Source organism: Bos taurus, chromosome 10, assembly GCF_002263795.3.
Source record: "Bos taurus isolate L1 Dominette 01449 registration number 42190680 breed Hereford chromosome 10, ARS-UCD2.0, whole genome shotgun sequence".
Lineage (NCBI taxonomy): Eukaryota > Metazoa > Chordata > Mammalia > Artiodactyla > Bovidae > Bos > Bos taurus.
The window spans coordinates 33,930,807-33,956,615 of NC_037337.1; the positions used below are offsets into that span (position 1 = coordinate 33,930,807).

Here is a 25,809-nt window from a genome sequence, read left to right on the forward strand (position 1 = left end):
ATTTCTAACTTGTTGCTTCTTGATCTGCCTACACATTTCTCAGGAGGGCAGGTAAGGTGGTCTGGTATTCCTGTCTCTTGAAAAATTTTCCATAGTTTGTTGTGATCTACACAGTCAGAGGCTTTGGTGTAATCAGTAAAGCAGATGTAGATATTTTTCTGGAATTCTCTTGCTTTTTCTATGACTCAACGGATATTGGCAGTTTGCTCTCCTAAATTTTGTTAAGTGCTATTTCTGCTTTTTCAGATGAGATCGTGTGGATTTTTTCCTTGCATTCTGTTCATGTAGGATATTACTTTGATCAGTTTTTATGTGTTTATAACTGTCCTTGCATTTCGAGAATAAATCCAGTTTGGTCATAGTATGTATCGTCCTTCTAATGTACTGCTGAGTTTGGTTTGCAAATGTTGAGGATTTTTACATTAAGGATTTTTGCGTCCTTCATATTCATAAAGGATGTTGTTACATAGTTAGTTGTCTTGTAGTGTCTTTGTTATCAGGATAATGCTGTCCTCATAGAATGAATTAGGAAGATTTTACTCTAGTCTTTTGATAAAGTTTAAGGTGCTGGTATTAGTTCTTTAAATGTTTGATATAATTTACCAGTGAAGCCATTAGGCCCAGGGTTTTTCTTTGTCACGAGATGTTTGATTATTGATTCAGTCTACTTACTAATTATGTATTTATTAAGATTTTCTTTTTGTTTCTTACTTGATCTGTCTTGTTTTTCTAGTAATTTGTCCATTAAATCTAGGTTATTTGATTTGTTGGTGTACAGTTGTTCACAGTACTCTCTCATAATTCTTTTTATTTCTGTAGAATTGGCGTAATAATGTCTCCATTTTTGATTCTGATTTCTCTTTTTCTTCTTAGTCCTTCTAGCTCAAGATTTGTCCATTATTAAAATCATTTTGAAGAGCCAACTTTTGGTTTCATTGATTTTTCTCTATTATTTTTCTGGTCTCTACTTTGTCTCTCCTCTGATCTTCATTATTTCCTTTATTCTTTTTGCTAGGTTTGGGTTTAGTTTGTTCCTTAAATTTTAAAGTTATATTGTTGATTTAGATTTTTCCTTTTTTTTTTTAATGCAAGTGTTTATACTTATACATTTTCCCCTTAGTACTGCTTTCTTTGTTTCCTTTAAGTTTTGGTATGTTGTATCATTGTTTTCATCCTCTTTAAGTGTCTTACAACTTCCCTTATGGTTTCTTCTTTGATAAGTTGGTTGTTTAATTCCCAGAATATTTTGAATTTTCCAATTTTCCTTTTGTTATTGATTTTTAACTTTATCTTAATTTGGTCAGAAATACTTTGTATGATATCCATATTCTTTAATATAGTGAGATTAATTTGTGGCCTAACATATGGTATATCCTGAAAAATGTCCCTTGTGCATTTCAGAAAAACGTGTGTTCTGTTACTGAATAGGGTGTTTCGTATGTCTGTTTGGTCTAGTTGATTACTGTGTTAAATTCTCTATTTCTTGAAGGATAAGGTCCTTTCTACTCACCTTGGCTTTTGTAATTTGTATGCAGGCTGTGCCAGGAACATGTGCACAGCTGTCTGCCCTATGGCTGGAAATGGGTATGAGGGTTGGTGCTGCTACTAAGCTAATAGCTGAAATTGACCAAAATTAACTGCAGTTTACTGTCCATGTCTTTTCCTGAAAATTACAAGCTTTCAGCAGACTCTAAGGTTCTAACATAGTTTCATCCGATAGATATTGCCAGCCAGTTTTGTCTAGGTAGGGAGATAGATACCTGGGGCTTCTTAAGAACTCTGCCATCTTTCCAGAATCTTCTTTAATCCCATATTAATTTCTGAATCAAGTGACTTTGTGAGTAGATTAAGTAACAAGACCTCACATTAATGGAGGGATGCTTTTATTAAAATATAACAACAGCCCTTTTCTCAACTAACTTTGTATTTAAGAGTTATGTTAAATTCATTTGATACATGTATAGTAATTTTTGGCATTTAACTTTTGGCAGGTGGTTTTGGAATGTATGCTTAAAAAAGACCTTATTTACAATAAGGTCACTCCAACATTTCACCACTGGAAGATTGATGACAAGAAATTTGGCCTTACCTTTCAAAGTCCTGCTGATGCTAGGGCTTTTGATAGAGGCATTCGGAGAGCTATAGAGGATATTTCTCAAGGTAGGTTGTTTTGACTGTTTCCTTAATTTATTAGTTACATATAGTAGAAGTGACTTCAAGGGCTCAAAAAGAGAGGAGCAGTCAGAACTTTCAAAATCCTGCATGTGTGTGTTACTCATATCCTTGTTTTGGTAATTATAAGCAGAAAATGTATAAAAATTAAATATATGTTGACTCTAGTTAATCTATGACAAAACCTTTCTTAAGTCTTTACCTGATTTCATTAATAAGGATTGGCAGAGACTGCAACCTATCCCTTTGTGTATCTTACCAGTCTGTTAGATCATAAACTCTAAAGCTTGCAAGTTTAAAAGGGAGGAAGAATATTTACATGTAAGACTGGGTTTTGCTTAATTAAACAAAATGAAATCACTTCAAAAGTCATTTCTTTCCCCCAAAGAAGTCATAACTAAGATTTAATTTGTTTTTTTAATTAAGAAAGAAAATATATCTGTTAGTAGAAATAACCTTCTTATACAAAGCAACTGAATGAAAACGTGTTGACAGCATGTGACTTGTACATTTTGAAGATGGGACTTTAGTAAAAAAATTAGAAAACGTGAACTAATTATGAGACAAGCCAGAAGCAAGAACATCAAAAAACTTAGCACAAATATGTATTGTTAGTGAGTGAAGCTGTAGTTAAATAATGTTTTAGCTACTTTAGAAGACTAGAATTTGGAAAACAATTTTTGATTTTTTATTCAGAAAAAAATTCCATGAAATGATGGCAGTCATTTTATTCTTAGTACAAGAACCCATAAATTCTCCCTATATCAGTGTTCTTATTGTTGGCTGAACATGTGAATCAACCTGGGAGGCTTTTGAAAAATAGAATAACTGGTCCTCACTCCAGACCACTTGAATCCAACTACTTGGGGAATAGAGCTGAGGCATTCCTTTTTTCTTTAACGTTTCTGTGCATTTCAAATGTGATGAGAAATTATCAACTTATATATCATGAATTTAGGCAGGAGGTGGGGGAGGTGAATATGAATCTTTAGATTCTCCTGTAGTGCTTATGGTTCTTAAACTATTGCAAAAAACTTAAAAATAAAAAAATATATGATGCCAAATGCCTCATCCAGCAGAGATTCTGACATTACTGGTTTGAGATTGTACTCTGGCATCAGTATTTTTTTTTTTTTTTAAGTTTCCCAGTTAATTCTGATATTTAGCTAGTGTGGAAGAAGCAGTACTTTAAAAAGAAAATTGTTATCCCTGGCTGCTGGAATTTTGTGTTTTGAATTAATTTTATGCCCACACTCATACCCCCATAAGAGCATACTTCTGTCTCTAGGATCAGATAGAATGGTTTATCTTTTTTAAAAAGTAGTTAATAAGGAGAAGCTCATAAACACCTCGCCAAATAGAGTAGACGACAGTACTCAGCCTATCTCATTGTTTTTGAACTTTAAAAAAATATATACTTGGTAGCATTATTACCAGCCACTATTACAGATTTTAAAAATCACACTAAATATTTCTTACTTAGCCTTCTATGATAGTAAGAATAAACTATGCAGCCCTTTCCATAGGTCAACTTTCTCTTCAAGGGTAGCAAATAAACTCAGGATACTTTGCTCAAATAAATTCTTATTAATTTGTTGAAACTAAAGGCACTCTTGAATGTGATAAAAAGTTCTATAGAATCATTGGTGCTCAAAAGTCAATAACAACAAATGACTATTGATTATCAATAGTGGATTCAAGCTCATTTGTTTTCTTTATTACTAAAGTGACTAAAATCCTAGCTGAGGTACTGAATACTGTTTCTTAGGTCAGAGTGTTTAGAAAAATTGAATAAATCATGTGGGTATCTCCTGAAGAACAGAGGAACGTAATGCATATACTCTTCTAGCAGTTTGAGTATTTCAGAGAAATCAAGGGGAGGACTTAGTAGAGATAGTGCACTTTCACAGAATACATCTCTTTAATAAGTAACTGGAAATTTACCTGTAGAAGAGGAAAACAATCACTTTATTCTCTGTTTTTCTTAACAAAGGGGCAAGTATGAGTGGCCAACATCTGACTAGTTGCCGGGCAGTCCAGAATGATCTCTGATCAATCTTCTATAGTATCTTAGTGATACTATCAATTAGTCAGCAACTCTAAAATCTAAGACAAAAATTCTATGCTTAATCAACTTTTACTTGTTTTCTTAGGATGCCCATCATTTAAAAATGAAGCTGAAGGAACAGAAGATAATTTACAAGTAAGTAGTTTGACTTCAAAGGAATTTCAAAACCTGAAGGATGTGGTGGAAATCAGTAGCCTTAATAAATAAACAATTCATATAAATTCTTAGGGAATTTTTAGATGCCATATTTGTCAGGAAATTTGTGTGTATGTATGTGTGTGTATATGTATACATATATACATTTTACATTTAGAGAGAGGTTGATTTTGTTCAGTTTTTTTTTTATGAAAAAAACTTGAAAGATTTTATTTATAATAGCATCAAGAAGTATAAAGTTCCTAGGAATAAATCTAATAAAAAACTTGAAAGAAAAAAACTTGTTAGAAAAGCCTGATTATAAAGACTGAAATTTTCACAATTAGAAGATTCAATATTGTTTAAATTGCAATTTCCCCTAAAATTGATTTGTATGCAAACCCATTCAAAATCACAAATGTTTTTGTATAGAAATTTATGATGTGATTCTAAATTTTTTTTTGTAAATTAATTAATTTATTTTAATTGGAGGCCAATTACCTGACAGTATTATAGTGGTTTTTGCCATACATTCACATGAATCAGCCATGGGTTTACGTGTGTCCCCCATCCTGAACCCCCCCTCCCACCTCCCTCCTCATCCCATCACTCAGGGTTGTCCCAGTGCACTGGCCCTGAGTGCCCTGTCTCATCAATTGCCTTGCATCGAACCTGGACTGGCAATCTGTTTCACATATGGTAATATACATGTTTCAATGCTGTTCTCTCAAATCATCCCACCCTCACCTTCTCCCACAGAGTCCAAAAGTCTATTCTTTACATCTGTGTCTCTTTTGCTGTGATTTTGTTCAGTTTTATAAGGAATTGGCTCATCAGACTGTGGGAGCTGGCAAGTCCAAAATCCACAGGGCAGGCAGATAGGCAGGCATCTTGGAAATTCTGGCAAGAGTTGATGTTTTGGTCTTGAGTCTGAAGGCAGTCTCAAGGCAGACTTCCTTCCTCTTTGTGGGACCTCAGTCTATAAGTCTTTTCATAATGGGTCCCTCCCACTTTATGGAGGATTATCTCCTTTACTGAGTCTACTAGATTTAGATGTTCATCACATATGAAAATTACCTTCACAATATTTAGACTGATGTTTGCCCAAACCACTTGATACCATGGCTTAGTCAAGTTTACAAATAAAATTAACCATCACAGATATCCCATTCCATACATAAGGTACTTGTATTAAAAATTCATAGAAAAATAAGTGTGAAATGTTGATAAGCTTGAACACCCTTAATCTCAGGAGGTAGTACAAATTAACATTCTTTAGTTACCAAATTGTCAAAGATTTTAAAAGTTAATTTTACCCCTCACTGGATCTTTCCATGAAGTTGACAGATTGACCCTCTGCTAGAGAAAATGTAGCTTGGTAGATTGTTTTTAGAAAGCAGTTTGGTAATACATATTTAAAAGCCATAAAAATAGAAACATTCATGCCTGTTGATCAAGTAAATGAATTTGAAAGGATAGAGATACACACAAAAATTTTATAAACAGATTTTTGAGCGTGTGTGAAATACTGATAATAAAAATTATCTAAATAGAATGGAAATGGTTGAATTAATTAAGGTATCTTTGTCATAAGACCCGTAAAAAAATTTTATTATTTGTAATTTACTTGTAATATATTGAGTAGTAAAAAACATAATTATGTGGTGTTATGATCCATCATTACTCAACTAAAATGATAAATAATTTTGTTGGTTGCTTTTGGATTGTGGGATTCTGAGCTGTATGGTTTTCTTTTTAGTACTTTTAATATCCTAAAGTACTAGTACTTTTAGAATAATAGAGAAAAAAACCAAATTTATATGTATACCTTATATAAATTTTCATATTATTATAAACATAGAAATCACCTAAAGATGTGGCAGACTGTTTTATGTACATTTACAATCAGAAAATAAAAATGGTTTTCATTTTGAAAATGTGAGAAGTATAGCAAAGTTCAAAAAATAAAACATAAATATGCTGTCTTCCATGATAACCATCATACATATTTTTAAATGTAGCCTTTGAGTGTTTTTCTGTACAAGTCAATAGGTATGCATGTGTTACCATATCATTGTACTATAGATTTTTTCCGAAACTTCACTTAAATAGGGAATATTTTTATGTGCCCTTAGTGTTTCAAGTTTACGATTTTCAATCTTTTTGTGTCTGTAATTTGCTTTCAGTGGATGTATCCTAACATATTTATTATACATTTAAGAGTTCTTATTTGTGTTGTAATATATGAATCTATTTATTTTATTGACCACTAGTTATTATTTTATAGTGAATTTCAGTTAATTAGGTGTAAGTAATAAAATACAAAATAAATATTTTTTTAGTTAATTATTTTCCAAAGTTCTATTTTGTTCTGGTATCAACGAAAATAATGCTGGACTGGATGAATCACAACCTGTATGCAGGACAATTTAGAACCAGACATGAAACAACAGACTGGTTCAAAATGGGGAAAGGAGTACATCATTCCAAATGCCAGGCTGGATGAATCACAAGCTGGAATCTAGATTGCCAGTAGAAATATCTGCAACCTCAGATGTGCAGATGATACCAATTAATGGCAGAAAGTGAAGAGGAACTAAAGAGCCTCTTGATGGAGGTGAAAGAGGAGAATGAAAAAGCTGGCTTAAAACTCAGCATTCAAAAAAGTAAGATCATGGCATCCAGTCCTGTCACTTCATGGCAAATAGATGGGGAAAACGTGAAAAACCGTGTCAGATTTCATTTTCTTACAATCCAAAATCAATGTGAACAATGACTGCAGCCATGAAATTAAAAGATAGTTGCTCCTTGAAAGAAAAGCTATGACCAACTTAGCATATTAAAAAGCAGAGACATCAGTTTGCTGATAAAGGTCTGTATAGTCAAAGCTGTGGTTTTTCCAGTAGTCATGTATGGATGTTAGAGTTGAAACATAAAGAAGGGTGAGAGCTGAAGAATTGGTGCTTTGGAACTGTGGTGCTAGAGAAGATTCTTGAGAGTCCCTTGGATGGAACAGAGATCAAATCAGTCAATCCTAAAGGAGATCAGTCTGAATATTCATTGGAAAGACTGAAGCTGAAGCTCCAATACTTTGGCCACCTGATGCGAAGAACTGACTCATTGGAGAAGACCCTGATGCTGGGAAAAATTGAGGGCAAGAGGAGAAGGGGATGAAGAAGGGGATGACAGAGGATGATATGGTTGGATGGCATCACTGACTCAATGGACATGAGTTTACGCAGACTTGGAGACAGTGATGGTTAGAGAAGCCTGGTGTGCGGTAGTTCATGGGGTCACAAAGAATCAGACACAACTTAGCAACTGAACAACAATCACAGCAATCAAAGAAAATATGGGGTTGGAAATGGAAAAGCGTTTTCGGAATTGCTCCCTATGAAGAGAGTGAATTTCTTTAAAATTCATCTATTAAAAGAGTTTTTTAACATTCTGCTTTGGTTTTGCTTCATTTCTACATATAACATTGTATAGAGAAATAACTTCTGCAGGATTTGTTTGCAAACTTTGTACATATCACAGTCAATGGTTTTGTAAAAACGATTGTCTTCTTTTCATAATCTTATTTCCTTCTAGTGCCATATATGTCAAGTCTTTGGTATGGAGTAGTAAAATGGGCAAGATATGAATGAGGAATAATAAATTTATCGCAAGAGGCAAAAAAAAAAAAAAAGTAAAAATTTAGAAATAGAAAGGGATCCAGGGGATCTTCCTGACCCAGCTTTCGAACCCGGGTCTCCCACATTTGTAGGCAGACACTTTACCCTCTGAGCCACCACAGAAGCCCAGAAATAGAAAGGAGGAGCCCAGTGAAGAGAATTACTGTATAACCAAAGCAAGAAGAGTAGTTACTCTGTTGCTGGCTTCTTGGAATCTGTGCTTCATAGTAGAGTCTCTCTATTGCCCCCAGTCCAGCAGGTTACACAAGCACCCCTGAAACAGTTATTTATATTTTATCTTCATTAGACACTTAAGCACTTGCTTGGTTTTTATTTTCATAATAAAGTAGAAAATGTGCATTGTCACTAGAGACTCTAAAATAGGCTTCCACTTAAATGTAATTTTACAAAGAGCAGTTTTTATGTCAAATTTTAATTCTTGGTTTTTACTTACTGTGATGTTTTTAAAATAGGTTCTTAAATTATGTTCCTTTTGATGGGATCTGAATCTTGTCCCTTTGAGAAGGTGCTATACTTAGTGGGTTGTTACTGAACAAAAAGCATATGGTAGGAATGACAAGAGTATGACTTCCAAAGGTAGGCCATAGGAGATATTGCAGCTTCTTTCTGGCTCTCTCGGTTCACCATACTGGAGGATGCCAACTGTCGTGTCATGGGGACACTCAGGCAATTCTGGAGATGTTCTTGTGGTGAGGACCTGAAACTCTGACAGTAAACATGTTCATGAGCCATCTTGAATGCAGGTCATTCACCCCCAAAGGAGACTTCCAATGACTGCAGTCATAGCTAATGTCTTAACTGTAACTTCTGTAGGGAATGTGAGTCAGAACCACCTTGTTAAACTGTTCCTGAATTCATAACCTAGAGAAACTAAAATAATAAATGTCATTTTAAGCCTTTAGGTTTGGGGATAATTTATTCCTGATACAGATTTTGCTACCTGTAATGGGATGTTGCCATAACAAGCACTTTAAAATGTGGCATATAATTTGAACTTGGGGACAGTAGTTAGAAGCTTAATGTTAAGCCTTTGAAGAGACTGCCAATGACGACTGAAGTGAAAATGAAGAAAACCATATTGGAAACTAAGAAAGGAAATCACTGTTATATAGTAGCAGAAAGTGGAGCAATACTGTCACCTATACTGATACGTGAAATAGATAATGTTCTGCTTCTGCTTATTGATAAAACAGAAGTTGGCAGAAACAGGCTCAGGAAGGACTCCTAAGCAAACAAATAAAAAAAGAAGCAGGACTTGCTGGTTTTGAAAAATCTCATCCTCTCAATATGTTGAACTATGCTAAAATTAGGACTTGGCTTCCCGGCAGAGGTAAGTCGAAGGCACTCAGATAAGTTTGTCTTAAGATGAAGCCAGTGTTTTGACTATAACATCCTTTGTTAACATCTTTTCTATATAATCAGAAAGATGTAAGGTGAGCCTCAGAGAACCTTTAATTAAAGTAAGAGGGCTTACAAACAGATTAAAGGTATTCTTAGCAGAAATTTGAAGTAGAAAAGAGTTTAAGTCAGATTTATGACTACGCTTTTTATCTAACAGAGTGAAGCTCGGTAAGATTGACAAGAGACTTACAAAGTTTTCAAAAGAGTTAATTAGCAAAAATATCACCAACCTAAGGCGTGACCCCTAGATCCCCCAAATTCCACTGGCACAAAGCAGGTTTAAAAATGTCGTACATGTAAAATTTGACTACCTTTCATAAAATGGAAAGATAACTCAGACATAGAACCAAAATCTCAAAGGGCAGAGCCAACAGCTTTGGAGAATTATTCCCATATTCAAGGAACTTCTAACATATTCCCACCTTGATTATAGAATTACTTTGGATCAGCGACTCTCCCGTTTTCTCCTACTTTGAACCAGAAGGTTTTATAGCAGTTATCCTCTACCTGCCCTGCCATTGTATTTTGGTTGTATGTGGAGCAGATCATTTCTCTCTTTAGTTCACAGGTCCTCAGAATGAGAGAGAGGAAATGTACTTATTCCTGTTAGTGAACAGCTAAGTTGCTCCCAAATTTCTCACCTAAAGAAGCTATCAGATAGTAAATGTTCTTTGTGGTAATTTATTATGCAGCCATAGCTAGCCAATATCTAAGCAGAAAAGGAAGATGATTAGAATGAAAGCTAATATTTATAGTCATGTTCATTTTATCTTACTCCCATTCTGAACTTCTTTAGATATACATCTCCCTTAGGCTAAATCCCATCTTTCAAAAGAAGATTGTATTACATCTTGGTTTAATAGTGCTTTTATAACTAAAAGTATGTTTGGATAGGGAAAAAATCAGTTCTTATTAGTTTAAAAAAATTCTGAGCCTGATGATGTATATGTGATATATTAACTTTAATTTGAAGGATACTGAGAGGCTAGCGAAATGTGACATTTTTGAAAAGAATCAACTTCCAGAATTAAACTGACAAAAGTCTTAAGTTTACCATAGTGCCAGTTCTCAAGTACCTCATTCTTATTTTGCAGTGTATTGGAAGTTATAAAGTGTTCTAATTAAGTTAGCCACCTTATTAGGAATAAAGTTTCATAATTCACCAATGGACTTGACATACATAACATTTTGAATTTTAGTGCAGGTTAACTGTAGTTTATCATAGTGGTTATGTTGCTGCTGCTGCTAAGGCACTTCAGTCATGTCCGACTTTGTGTGACCCCACAGACGGCAGCCCACCAGGCTCCGCCCTCCCTGGGATTCTCCAGGCAAGAACACTGGAGTGGGTTGCCATTTCCTTCTCCAATGCATGAAAAGTGAAAGTGAAGTCGCTCAGTTGTGTCTGACTCTATGTGACCCCATAGACAGCAGCCTACCAGGCTCCTCTGTTCATGGGATTTTCCAGGCAAGAGTACTGGAATGGGGTGCCATTGCCTTCTCCGGTGGTTATGTTAGGTTTACTTTATTAGTAATTATTTGCAAAGGTAACTAAAATGGCGTTAAAAGAATAACCCACTATCTTTTTAACCCCAAGAAAATAACTGTTATAGTTACATCATAAATGTTTTTAAGACTTGAAATATGAGTGGAATCCTCTCCATTTTGAATATTTATTAATTTGCTCTATAAAGATTTGAATAGCTGTTTTGTTCTAATAACTACACTAAACATTTGATTATTTACAGTAGACAACTTTGAGCTTTCAGCAGTTATCTTCATCAGTATCAAAAATCACTGGAAAGGTATTTACCTTTCTCTTTCATATATGTCTTTGAAGGATGTCATAACATCATTATTTGGATTTAAAATCATATCTTGCCCATCTTTTATCCCTAATGTTTAGTACAGTGTTGACCATATACCTGGCTGGTACTTAGGAAAAGTTTATTGAAGAAAAATCTTCAAAACTAAGGTGTTTTTAGAAAAACGAAAAACCCCAAGTAGTAATAACGTATGAGTGTTCTTTCTTTTCATTTGGTTTCTTTCACTATTTTAATAAGCCACTTAAGATGGGATTTTTTTGTTTGTTTTCAAATGCTAGCTTATATTTGCTTTAAGATTATTTTAAATTGTTTTTCCAACCAGAGTTATTAGTTGTAACAGCTCTTACTGTTCAGACATGCTAGGTTTGTAACAATCCATAAAACTTGCCTCATGACTGGTTGTGATTATAAGAACAGGATCTCAGATTCCATGCTTTGGGCAGAAGAAGGACACCTAATTGATCTGAAGTGAGACCATATCATATTATCTCTTAACCACTGAGAAATACTTGACTAACTTATCCTTTTTTAGAATTAAGTAGTGTCATTTTTCAGCCAGATGATTAAAAGGATTGTAATGTACCTTTATTTTTTAAAGTCATTTGCTGTAGTTAAGGAGCATATGAATTGTTCATACATTCATTTTCAAAGGTGGTAGGTAGCACTTTAACATGGGTCATTAAGTACTATCTTATAGTTCAGTTCCTGTAACCTTTGTATATTTTAGACTGAGTTTTATTTGATTACTAACAAGGGAGAAAAACTGTATATAATCTTTTTACATAATGTTTGTCATTGAATTTTTTTCTTGACTCTTAAACTTCATGTAGACTCTTTGGATAGTTAGAAAACTACAAAGAAGAAATCAGGAATCATTTATCCCTACCCCAGAGGTAATTGCTGTTTTAAAGATTTTGGGTACTTCTGCCTCAGTTTTTCTGTTGTATTCAAATACCAAGTAGGGAAAACCACTAGACCATTCAGGTATGACATAAATCAAATCTGTTACAATTATACAGTGGAAGTGACAAATAGATTCAAGGGATTAAATCTGATAGACAGAGTGCCTGAAGAACTATGGATGGAGTATAGGAGGCAGTGATCAAGACCATCCCCAAGAAAACAAAAGGCAAAAAGGCAAAATAGTTGTCTGAGGAGGCCTTAGAAATAGCTGAAAAAAGAAGAGAAGCTGAAGGCAAAGGAGAGAAGGAAAGATATATCCGTTTGAATGCAGAGTTGCAAAGAACAGCAAGGAGAGATAAGAAAGCCTTCCTTAGCGATCAATGCAAGGGAATAGAGGAAACCAATAGAATGGGAAAGACTAGAGGTCTCTTCAAGAAAATTAGAGATACCAAGGGAACATTTTACGTAAAGGTAGGTACAATAAAGGATAGAAATGGTGTGGACCTGACCGAAGCAGAAGATATTAAGAAGAGATGCAAGAATACACAGAAGAACTGTACAAAAAAGATCTTCAGGACCCAGATAACCACGATAGTGTGATCACTCACCTAGAGCCAGACATCCTGGAATGCAAAGTCAGGTGGGCCTTAGGAAACATCACTATGAATAAAGCTAGTGGAGGTGATGGAATTCCAGTTGAGCTATTTCAAATCCTCAAAGATGATGCTGTGAAGGTGCTGCACTCAATATGCCAGCAAGTTTGGAAAAACTGAGCAGTGACCACAGGACTGGAAAGGCCAGTTTTCATTCCAATCCCAAAGAAAGGGAATTCCAAAGAATGTTCAAACTACCGCACAATTGCACTAATCTCACACACTAGCAAAGTAATGCTCAAAATTCTCCCAGCAAGGCTTCAACAGTATGTGACCGTGAACTTCCAGATGTTCAAGCTGGACTTAGAAAAGGCAGAGGAACCAGAGATCAAAGTGCCAACATCCATTGGATCATAGAAAAAGCAAGAGAATTCTAGAAAAACATCTGCTTCATTGACTACACCAAAGCCTTTGACTGTGTGGACACCAAACTGGAAAAATTCTGAAAGAGATGGGAATACCAGACCACCTTACCTGCCTTCTGAGAAATCTGTGTGCAGGGTAAGAAGCAACAGTTAAAACTGGACATGAAACAATGAACTGGTTCCAAATTGGGAAAGGAGTATGTCAAGGCTGTATATTGTCGTCCTACTTATTTAACTTATATGCAGAGTGAAGTGAAGTGAAAGTCACTCACTTGTGTCTGAATCTTTGCGACCCCTTGGACTATACAGTCCATGGAATTCTCCAGGCCAGAATACTAGAGTGGTAGCCTCCAAGGGATCTTCCCTATCCAGGGATTGAATCTAGGTCTCCTGCATTGCAGGCAGATTCTTTATCAGCTGAGCCACAGAGTACATCATGTGAAATGTTAGGCTGGATGAATCACAAGCTGGAATCAATATTTCTGGAAGAAATATCGATACCCTTAGTTATGCAGATGAGACCACCCTTATGGCAGAATATGAAGAAGAACTAAAGAGCCTCTTGATGAAGGTGCAAGAGGAGAGTGAAAACGCTGGCTTAAAACTCAACTTGAGAAAACTAAGATCATGGCATCCAGTCCCATCACTGCCTGGCAAATAGATGGGGAAACAATGGAAACAGTGACAGACTATTTTCTTGGGCTCCAAAATCACCCTGGATGGTGACTGCAGCCATGAAATTAAAAGACACTTGCTCCTCGGAAGAAAAGCTATGAGAAACCTAGACAGCGTATTAAAAAGCAGAAACATTACCAACAAAGGCCTGTCTAGTGAAAGCTGTTTTTTCCAGTTCAAGTATGGACGTGAGAGTTGGACCATAAAGAAAACTGAGTGCCAAAGAATTTATGCTTTTGAACTGTGGTGTTGGAGAAGACTCTTGAGAGTCCCTTGGACTGCAAGGAGATCAAACCAGTCAATCCTAAAGGAAATCAGTCCTGAATGTTCATTGGAAGGACTGATGCTGTAACTGAAGCTACCTGATGTGAAGAACTGACTCATTGGACAATATCCTTTAGCTGGGAAACTTTGAAGACAGGAGGAAAAGGGGACAGCAGAGAATGAGATGGTAGGATGGCATCATTAACTCGATGGACATGAGTTTGAGCAAGCTCTAGGAGGTGGTTATGGACAGGGAAGCCTGGTATTCTGCAGTCCTTGGGGTTGCAAAGAGTCAGACACGACTGAGTGACTGAACTGAACTAACTGAAAATCACCATTAGAATCGATCTCTTCTCCATTTTGATTGTGTCCTTGATCGGATTTTTGTTTGTATTGGTAACAGTAGAGATTGTGGTGATTGAAATTTAGTAAAAAGTCATAGAATTTGAACCCACACAGTCTGATTTGAAAGACCTTGAATTTAGCCATTATATTATGTAACTACGACTGATCTGATCTGATACTACGGTTTATTTAACCATTCATGTTTCTTTGAACATTTACTTAGTTTCCATGGTCATATACATTAATTTTTGTTGGTATTTCTGAATGTGACCTTAGGATAAAATCCTAGAAATATATTCACCAGTTAAAGGATTGTCTAAAAATTTTTAGTTTGTAGGAACTATACAACTACAGCCTGCCTATTAACTAAGAAACAGATTTACAGACAATAAACAATCCCTGAACACCTAATACCACTTTTAAGCCAAACCTAACTTTTTGCGTACACCTATGGCTGATTCATGTTGATGTTTGACAGGAAACAACAAAGTTCTGTAAAGCAATTACCTTCAATTAAAAAATAGACAAATTTTTTTAAAAAAGAAAAAGAAAACATAGGTTAGTATTTCAGTTGATTAATCTAGGTTGAAGAACTTGTTTTTCTTGTTTTTGCTGGACATTGTATCTTGGTATTTTTCTCATATTCCTTCCATATTATTTCATCACTGATTACTGTGTTCAGATTGCCTAAACAAAATACTGTATATGCTATTAATGTTGTAAGACAAAGCTCATAGACTTGTAAAATTAAAAATTCAAGGTTAGTTTATTCCTAAGATAATGAAAAATAATTAAAAGAAACCTAGGGAACATGAGACATTTGTGGTCAAATCTAAAATGCGTTGCTGCCACATCAAAGTATAAATAGTAATTTTGTTGGGCTTGTAGAATTACTAATAATATATTCCCCCTTTCTCTGCTTTCTAAGTTTGCATGTGCTCAGTGCTCAATTGCTAAGTTGTGTCCTAGTCTTTGTGACCCCATGGACTATAACCAACCAGGCTTCTCTGTCTAGGAGATTTCACCAGTCAAGAATACTGGAGTGGGTTGTCATGCCCTTCTCCCGGTAATCTCTGGATCCAGTGTTCGAACCCATGTCTCTTATGTCCCCTGCATTGGCAGATGGCCAACTAGCGCCACCTAGGAAGCCCAAAATACAAGATTTCTTACCAAAGAACATTTCTGTTTTTTTCCATCATGCTAAAATAAACTAGTAGTATAATTATTTAAAACTTCTCTTATTAGATATGACCCAGTCACACACTCAGACCTGTGATTTGTGATATATAAGAATTAAAGTTTGGAGCAGTTGATAGACTGTAATACTCATTTAACTACCTTTCTTCACACTAGATTATTTATTGGGAACAATACATTTTATTTTATTTTTTTAATTTTATTTTATTTTTAAACTTTATGTAATTGTATTAGTTTTGCCAAATATCAAAATGAATCCACCACAGGTATACATATGTTCCCCATCCATTTTAAAAAGTTTGCAGAACAATGCTATTTTCTCTGCCTCAGAATTAATTTAGGGAGACAGGACAAAAGGAGGAAAAAAGCAAAATCTGTATTTATTTTCTCTACGACTGTCTTCTAGACTTATGTTCTAATTGAGATGGAAAATAGATGGGGAAACAGTGGAAACAGTGTCAGGCTTTATTTTGGGGGGGCTCCAAAATCACTGCAGATGGTGACTGCAGCCATGAAATTAAAAGATGCTTACTCCTTGGAAGGAAAGTTATGACCAACCTAGATAGCATATTCAAAAGCAGAGACATTACTTTGCCAACAAAGGTTCGTCTAGTCAAGGCTATGGTTTTTCCTGTGGTCATATATGGATGTGAGAGTTGGACTGTGAAGAAGGCTGAGCGCCAAAGTATTGATGCTTTTGAACTGTGGTGTTGGAGAAGACTCTTGAGAGTCCCTTGGAGTGCAAGGAGATCTAGCCAGTCCATTCTGAAGATCAGCCCTGGGTGTTCTTTGGAAGGAATGATGCTAAAGCTGAAACTCCAGTACTTTGGCCACCTCATGCGAAGAGTTGACTCATTGGAAAAGGCTCTGATGCTGGGAGGGATTGGGGGCAGGAGGAGAAGGGGACGACAGAGGATGAGATGGCTGGATGGCATCACTGACTCGATGGACATGAGTCTGAGTGAACTACGGGAGGTGGTGATGGACAGGGAGGCCTGGCGTGCTGCGATTCATGGGGTCGCAAAGAGTGGACACGACTGAGCGACTGAACTGAACTGAACAGCTAAAATTATTAATTTATACTGCATCCTTTTGCCTCTGCACACAAAAATTGCTATATTAATCTTAGAGAAAGAAAAAGCTAAACGATCTCTGAGCAACCATAGGAGAGTAATTACTATACAAGCCTATGAGAGTGAAGCAGGTTTCCACTGTACATTAAATATTGGCGTAGTTTACTTTTTAGATAATACAGAGGAGCCAGTGTACTAAAAGCATTGGATGTATGTTACAGCTATAGACAACTTTTTAAAAGATGAAGATTGTGCATATGTATGTACATTCTTTGTGGCATTCATATATTAAATTTTCTGCTCTTGTGGAAGATTTTCCACCACCTAATTTGAGGTTATATCCCTATTCCTGTAGTTAATTACTTCTTCTAAAGAGTTACAATCCAATTAAAAAATTCAAAAGTTAGCCAGAATACTTTTTGCCTTTTTACTCTTACCCAAATTTTTAAAAATGTTTTGGCTTTTATTAATTTTAATAACAAATAGTACAAATTTTTTTAATAAAATGACAATTTTTTTCGTATGAGTTTGGCAAAAAATTAAGTGCTTTATCTTAGGCAAGTTACATAATCTCTTTAAGCTTTAGAGTAGAGATAAAATAAGCCAACTACCTTGAAGGGTTGTTGTGAGGATTAAATGAATTAAATCATGGATCAACAGACATTTAGGTGATTATAGAATATTGACTAGAGTTCCCTGTGCTATGTAGTGGTCCTTGTTGTTTATCTCTTTTATATATAGTAGTGTCTATATGTTAATCCCAAACTCTGAAAAGGAGTTTTTCTAGTAGAAAATAGAAGATAGTCTTTGTGGGTAGAGGAAATGACATGTACAAAGAATCAGAATTGTGAAATGTCAGACGGTCCTGGAGAGAAACAGGGTAGTAAATAATCTTAAACAGAAAGTGATTATAAAACCGTGGAGTAGGAGCCATGGTAAAGTGACAGACCTGTACATGCATTTGTTAGTGCTTTTGTTCATTCTCAAAGTTTCTTGTTCATGGAAAGAAAACACTAAGTTTTAGTGAGGCCTAGTTCATTATTATAGAAATTAAGTAGCATATCCACAAATAAGAAAGTTGTGATAATGCCTAGATGTAGAACATTGTTTGTGGATATGTAAATTGTTAAAAGCACCTTGGAAAATAATTTTTATTTTATAAATCAGAGCATACATGTGTTTTATAATTCCAGCATCTCTACCTGTGGTGTAGGTACCAGAAAAATTCTTTTAAATGTGTATCATAAGGCCTGTAGAAGAATGTTCTTAGCACTGTTGTTTGAAATAGCAAAAAATTAAGTGTTTTATCTTAGTCAAGTTACATAATCTCTTTAAGCTTTAGTTTCTTCTTGTGGAGTAGAGACAAAATAATGCCAACTACCTTGAAGGGTTGTTGTGAGGATTAAATGAATTAAATCATGTAAAGTACTTGGGACGATGTCTGATACATAGAAAATGTTTAATATATGTTAGCTGTCAACACTACAAGTGAAAAGGAGTGAGCTATTGCTACATACGTCAACATGAATAAATTTCATGCAAAAAAAGTTAAGCAAGAAAAGCAGGTTCCATAATGTCCCAAGTAGCATGGTATCAGTCAAAATCCAGAAATATCTATAACTAAATATTGTTTAGAAATAGTATTTGTGTGGTAAAACTGTACAGAAGCGTAAGAAATTGGAAATAAACAACTACTTCAAGATAATATTTTCCTATACAGGTGGTATAGATAGGGGATGCTATTGTCGTATTGATGTTATTTGTTGTCTTGGTTATTTCTCTTTTTGAAGTTGGGTGATAACTATGCACATATTTACTTTATTACCTTTATGTTATTATATCTGTAGTCCTTTATATAAAATATTTCCTAAGGGAAATGTCAGTGGTTTGGTGTATATCCTTCCTTATACTGATAAAATTTTAAAATATCTATTTATCCATTCAACTTGACAAATAGGATCATGTCATATTAACAATTGTATACCTAGTGTTTTTTTTCATTTAGCAATTTTTGTGAGTACTGCATACAGATCTTTTTAATGGCTTTTAGAATTTATCATATATATATATATCATAAATTTTTAACCAGTCCCATGGTCATACAGCCATAGGATATTTTCTTTGTTCTTATCTTTTTTGTTAAAAAAGAGTGCTAAGATGATTATTTGTTTATGTATGTATCTGTATAAAAGTTTCTCAAAGAAGAATTGCACTCTCACCAACAGTACAAAATATTTCTCCATACCCTTCCCAGTATCGAGTATTATTATGTATATTTTCCATCTTTTCTAGTCTATAAAAAATTGGCATCAAAGTTTTAAATCTTTAATTGAAGTCCACCAGGTTTTCATGTATTTATTACATTTCTTTTTCCTATGAAATAAATGAGACTTTATCTTGTATCTCAGTGCTTCTAGAGTGAGAGAGCCCATTTCTATGGATTGCATAAATTGTTTATCTTATGAAAACATTCCTCAGACAGTAGTGATTCTCTGCCCTCTATTTTCCAGTGTGTATAGGGCTCCCCAACAGAGCTTAGATAATTGGATACCTTATACGGATTCTGAGTAGGAAAACCAACAAATTTTCATGCCTAAACTTTAACGAGGCAATCATTTAGAAACCTGCTAAAATAAGAGGCAAAAAAATAATGAAAGTTTGCATTAAGAGAGTAGCTAAGTGGGTATGGAGAAGAGAAAATGGATTTGAAAAACACTCATAATTTTAGCTTGTTTTTGAAAATTATTTTATTTTATTGACCAAAAGAGATATTCTGCCTGAATCTGAAGGGTTTGAAACAAGGCTTGAACAATGTCTCAGTTTATTATTTCAAATACAGAGTGGCGGGGGTGGAGGGGGAGGGGATCTACTTAGACTGGTTCATTAGTTAATGAATTATTTGAATATTTTGATAGAATATAATTGTGTTATATTTTAAAATACTATGATTTTACATGAAAATAAAGGGAGAAAGTATATACCTATATTTTAAAAGAAACCCACCTTATAAAAAGTGAACAACTCTTGAAAATTGAAAAAGCATTCATTATCATACTCAGGAATAGAATTAGCATTCATTTTATATCCTTTAAATCTTTTATCTTTTCATGTTAAAATATGTAAATAAAATTTTATATATGGACTTTTTAGCATTAATTCTCCACAAAGTAGATATTATTCATAAGCCTAATTTCAAATGACCACTTATTATGTTAAGTGGACATACCATAATTTACATAACCATCCCATTAATTTGGGACATTAAAGTTGTTTCTTCATTTTTACTATTAAAAAATTTTCTGAGGAAAATATTTTATGTCTAAAGCTCTTTCCATTCAGTACATTTTTTTTCTTTACTAGATCGAGTAAATGTTCAAAATGTATACATGTTTTTAAAGCTTTTGATATATTTTATTAAAAGTGCTATTCAGAAATGGTTGGCCCAGATTTTACTCCTGTGTATAGAATTAGCAGTGAATGAGAATGACCATTCTCCTATCACCACTTTTTTTTTTTTAACTTTATCAGTTTAACATACATCTAAATTTAAGCTTGCTGAAAGAGATACAGTTAAGTAGTAGAAAAATGCCCTTTTTCTGTTAGATTCTCTACAAATGTTAGTTTCTCACAATTCACAGATAGTATATCCCTTATTATAGATTGTAGACTGTACATTGAAGGTTTATTTGTTTTACCAGACTCCTGAAAGATGTTTTAGTTATTTTATTAACTGAGACACTTTGAGGTGTATAGCTGTAAATTTACTGTGTAGTATGAAATAATTCTTTAGGTTAATTCCAGGTAGTTTGGTAAGCATTTAATAGTTGAACTAAATCATTTATTACCCAACTATCATCCACATGTTTATTTGTTTAATAATGAAATAATACTTTTTATATTTCCCTTTAAAAATGTATTTAATCAAAAAGAAATGTATTTACTGTTTAATGTACAGAATATAATTAACCTTAGTCATACAGTAAAACACTGGGTCATGAAACCATTTTATATTTGTTCAGATACATATTTTTAAGTAAGTTTTATTTTACAATTGTTAAATGATTTCCATTAGATTAGAATGCAGTAAAGACGACCTGATCCAAATAGTTGTCACCATAAAAAGCATAATTATTTTATGACCATTCCTGATACTATGACTAACACTGCAGTTTGTGCTTATTTATAGTTTTTAATCTCTTTGAGTTATCTCAGCTGACCCTGAGATTTTTAATACAAATATTGTACCCACTTTATAATAAAAAGGAATTGTGATTTAGAAAAGTCAGTTGCTAAAATTTTATACCCTAGGTGGATAAGACAGGGTTTCAACCTAGGCCCTTTCTCTAAACCTTTTTGTTGTTCTTGTTGTTTTCTTCTATTCAAGTTGTTTATGATTTTTGACAATTACTTGGGTCATTTATTTTGAAAACTCTCTGGAACAAATACATTTCGTGAATTTCTTTTATTCTTCTCAACTTTTATCATGCATTTTGAAAGAATGTTTGCTGAATACCATTATCTAGCCAACTCCTTTGCAGTAACTGAGCATTGTTATAACAGGGGGCAACTATTAGGAAAATTATATAAAAATAGCAATTAACTGGGTTTGACAGTTAGTTTTCAGTAGGCAGTAGATTCTCAGATACATTTTTAAAGTTTAATTGCTTCCTGATAAAATAGCAGCTTTTAGTTTTCAGAGCATTTTTGTATATATTCTCACTAAATCCTTCCAGTAGTCCATGTAATAAAACTGTATAGGTATTATAATTATTTAATAATTGAAAAAACTGAGTTCCAGAGAAATAAAATGTCACAAAACTACTTTGTTTCAGAGCAAGGGCCATACGTGCACTTATAAATTTATCATATCTTGCCATTTAATGAGTATTATTGTTGAATTTTAAAGTAAGCCAAATTTTAATGTTTTTATTTTTATAAAATTGTAAAGGTTTCTCCTTTTAAAAATATTAGCCCTGTTATGATTACTGTAAATATTTTAGAGTGAGGCAGTAGACGTATTACTGTCATTTTACTTGGTTGTCACTGTTTCTTCCCAGATAACTATATACTAATGGGAAAAATAATAGCAAGTAGTTATCTCATTTCTTAAAAGAAACAAAACCTTCTCAGGACTTTCTGTTTTCTGATATGCTAAGTTTCACTTATTCAGTATTTATTTCACAGAAATATTGTTTATGAAGTTTCAAAGCATTTCATTCATGACTCACTGATTGACATATCTCCTTTCCTAAGTCTGTATATGATTTGAATCCTTCTAAGTAATCCATAAATTAAGGCTAATAATTAATTTCCTTATTGAACAAGATCATAGACTACTATCTTCCTTCTTTGACCCCTCATATCATACAGTACAGTCTTTGGTACTGTGTAAAAAACAATTTTTAAAGAAAATTTTCAAAGTAACAATTTTACTGATTTGCATTTTCTTCCTCATAATTTCTTCACTCTCTGTGTACATATTACTTTTAGTTATAATTAACAGCTTTACTATAATCAGATACATCTCTCACATGGCATGGTTAGCCTTCTGATTCATCCTATATTGTTTTCTATAAGACGGTCCCTTTTGCTCATAAACTTGAGTTTTTTTTTTTAATTTTAATTCATATTCTGTTATTTTGACATGGCTTCATAATGTGTATTTGATTTTGGGGAACTGCCATACACAGTGATGGTGCTACATATTGACCAACTTGCTGAATTCTTGTTAGTGAAGGTATTTTATTTTGTTGTTTTCATATTCTGGAAACTAATGAGTTGGGGATTGTTCCCATTAGGCAGCTGAAGAAGATACTTCCAGTTCTCTAGTGAAAGATCATCTTTTCCATCAAGATACCGTGGTTACCAGTGAGCCTTACAGAAGCTCAAGACCTTCTCCCTTTGAAGGTCTGAATGCCAGAAGTGTCTACCTACGAAGCCAAGCCAATCAGGTGAGAAAATAAATAATCTTTTCCAGCATCAGGGTCTTTTCCAATGAGTCTGACTAGAAGCCTGACTAGAAGCTTATCACTTTTGTGGATCTTGTTAAAAGAACTAGTTTTTGGTTTCATGATATTCTCCATTAATTTCCTGCTTTCAATGTAATTGATCCCTACACTAATTGTTATTGTTTCTTTTCTTTACCTTATTTTGATTGAATCTTCTTTTTCTCGTTTCCCAAGGTTCAGTTCAGTCCATTCGCTTAGTCATGTCTGACTTTTTATGACCCCATGGACTGCAGCACGCCAGGCTTCCGTCTCCATCACCAGCTCTTGGAACTTACTCAAACTAATGCCAATCAAGTCTGTGATGCCATCCAACCATCTCATCCTCTGTCGTCCCCTTCCCCTCCTGCCTTCAATCTTTCCCAGCATCAGGGTCTTTTCCAATGAGTCAGTTCTTTACATCAGGTGGCCAAAGTATTGACGTTTCAGCTTCAGCATCAGTCCTTCCAATGAATATTTAGGACTGATTTCCTTTAGGATGGACTGGTTGGAATTCCTTATAGTCCAAGGGACTCTCAAGAGTCTTCACCACCACCACAGTTCAAAAGCATCAATTCTCCAGTGCTCAGCTTTCTTTATAGTCCAGCTGTCAATCCATACATGACTACTAGAAAAACTATAGCTTTGACTGGATGGACCTTTGTGGCAAAGTAATGTCTCTGCTTTTTAATATGCTGTCTAGGTTGGTCGTAGCTTTTCTTCCAAGGAGCAAGCGTCTTTTAATTTCATGGCTGCAATCACCATCTGCAGTGATTTTGGAGCCCAGAAAAATAAAGTCTGTCACTGTTTCCATTGTTTCCCCATCCATTTGCCATGAAGTGATGGGACTGAATGCCATGATCTTAGTTTTCTGAATGTTGAGTTTTAAGTCATCGTTTTCACTCTCTCACTTTCATCAAGAAGCTTTTTACTTCGCTTTCTGCGATAAGGGTGGTGTCATCTGCATATCTGAGGCTATTGATATTTCTCCTGGCAATCTTGATTCCAGTTTGTGCTTCATCCAGCCCAGCATTTCTCATGATGTACTCTGCATATAAGTTAAATAAATAGGGTGACAATATACAGCCTTGACGTACTCCTTTCCCAATTTGGAACCAATCTGGTGTTCCATGTCCAGTTCTAACTGTTGCTTCTTGACCTGCAAACAGATTTCTCAGGAGACAGGTTAGGTGGTCTAGTATTCCACATCTCTTTCAGAATTTTCCAGTTTGTTGTGTTCCACACAGTCAGAGGCTTCAGCATAGTCAATAAAGCAGAAGTAGATGTTTTTCTGGAACTCTCTTGCTTTTTTGATGATCCAACAGATGTTGACAGTTTGATCCCTGGTTCCTCTGCCTTTTCTAAATCCAGCTTGAACATCTGGAAGTTCACAGTTCATGTACCGTTGAAGCCTGGCTTAGAGAATTTTGAGCGTTACTTTGCTAGTGTGTGAGGTGAATGTAATTGTGTGGTAGTTTGAACAATTAAGGTAGAAACTTTGATTATTAATTTTAGATCTTTGCTAAAAATACATTCAATGCTATAAATTTCCCTCTGTGTGCTACTGTCACTGTATCCCACAGCATTTGATAAGTTGTGTTTCATTTCTTTTTAGTTCAAAATACTTTTGATTTCTCTTGAGATTTCTTCTTTGACCCATGTGCTTAGAACTCTGTCGTTTAGCTGCTACTTATTTGGGGATTTTCCAGGTATCCTCTTACTGAATTCTAGTTTAATTCCTCTGTGATTTGAGAACACACATTGTATGATTTCTACTCTTTTAAGTTTGTTAAGGTCCATTTTATGTCCCAGATTGGTCTGTCTTGGTTAATGTTCCATGTAAGCTTGAGAAAATACGTATTCTATTCTTGTTAGATGAAGTTTTCTTTAGATGTCACTGTATCCATTTGTTTGAAAGTATTGTTTAGTTCACCTCTGTGCTTACTGATTTTCTGCTTGCTGAGTCTGTCCATTTCTGAGAGAGGGATATTGAAGTTTCCAGCTATGGTAATTGGTACATCCATTTCCTTGCAGTTTTACCAGTTGTTGCCTCATGTAACTTGATGCTGTGTTGTTAAGCATGTACACATTAAAGATTGTTATGTCTTCATGGGAGATTTAACCCCTGTATTATATAATACCCTTCTTTATCACTGGTAATTTTCCTTGTTTTGAAGCTCCCTCTGTCTGTATTTGTATTTTCTTTTGGCTAGTGGTAGCATGGTATATTCGGAGAAGGAAATGGCAACCCACTCCAGTACTCTTGCCTTGAAAATCCCATGGGTGGAGGAGCCTGGTAGGCTGCAGTCTATGGGGTCGCTAAGAGTCGGACACGACTGAGTGACTTCCCTTTCACTTTTCATTTTTGTGCATTGGAAAAGGAAATGGCAACCCACTCCAGTGTTCTTGCCTGGAGAATCCCAGGGATGGGGGAGCCTAGTGGGCTGCCATCTATGGGGTCGCACAGAGTCAGACACGACTGGAGTGACTTAGCAGCAGCAGCATGGTATATTATACTTCATTCATTTACTTTTCCGTTAACAGTAAACTGCTTTACAGATAGTGGGTGAATTCTATATTAGCAGTAATCCTAATTCCTCCTTCCATTTCTTCTGTCATTGCTGTCATCCATTTCACTTTATATGCATATACCTGTATATGTATAGGTATGTAAATATATGCTGATTTTTTAGCAAACCTCTCTCTTAGCTCAATTAAGAATAAGAAAATTAAAAGTTTATATTATTTTCCCTTGTTTCTCCTAAAATTTTCCATTGTCATGTAGATCCAAGTTTCTGACCTATATATTTTCCTTCTCTCTAAGGAACGTCTGATAACATTTCTTATAAGGCATGTCTGCCAGCAAGAAATTTCCTCAATTTTTGTTGCCTAAGGAAGTCTTTCTCTCTCACTTTTTAAAAACTGATCTTTTTTTTAATTTAAGGTGTTGCTTTTACATAATAGTTTATGCCTCTTAATCCCCTTCCCACATGTTGCCTGCCGCTTCCCTGTCCCCACTGATAGCCACTCATTTGTTTTCTATATCTGTGAATCTG

The 25,809-nt window shown here is 34.7% G+C and overlaps 1 protein-coding gene across 1 annotated transcript in view; it reads left to right on the plus strand.

Annotated features, from left to right (window-relative positions):
• Positions 1–25,809, plus strand: part of SPRED1 (sprouty related EVH1 domain containing 1) — a 118,985-nt gene that overhangs the window by 82,848 nt on the left and 10,328 nt on the right. Inside the window, exons 3-5 of the mRNA NM_001192516.1 lie at positions 1,992–2,160; positions 4,326–4,375; positions 22,568–22,720. Coding sequence (NP_001179445.1) covers positions 1,992–2,160; positions 4,326–4,375; positions 22,568–22,720 — 372 coding nt within the window. The remainder of the gene's footprint in view (positions 1–1,991; positions 2,161–4,325; positions 4,376–22,567; positions 22,721–25,809) is intronic.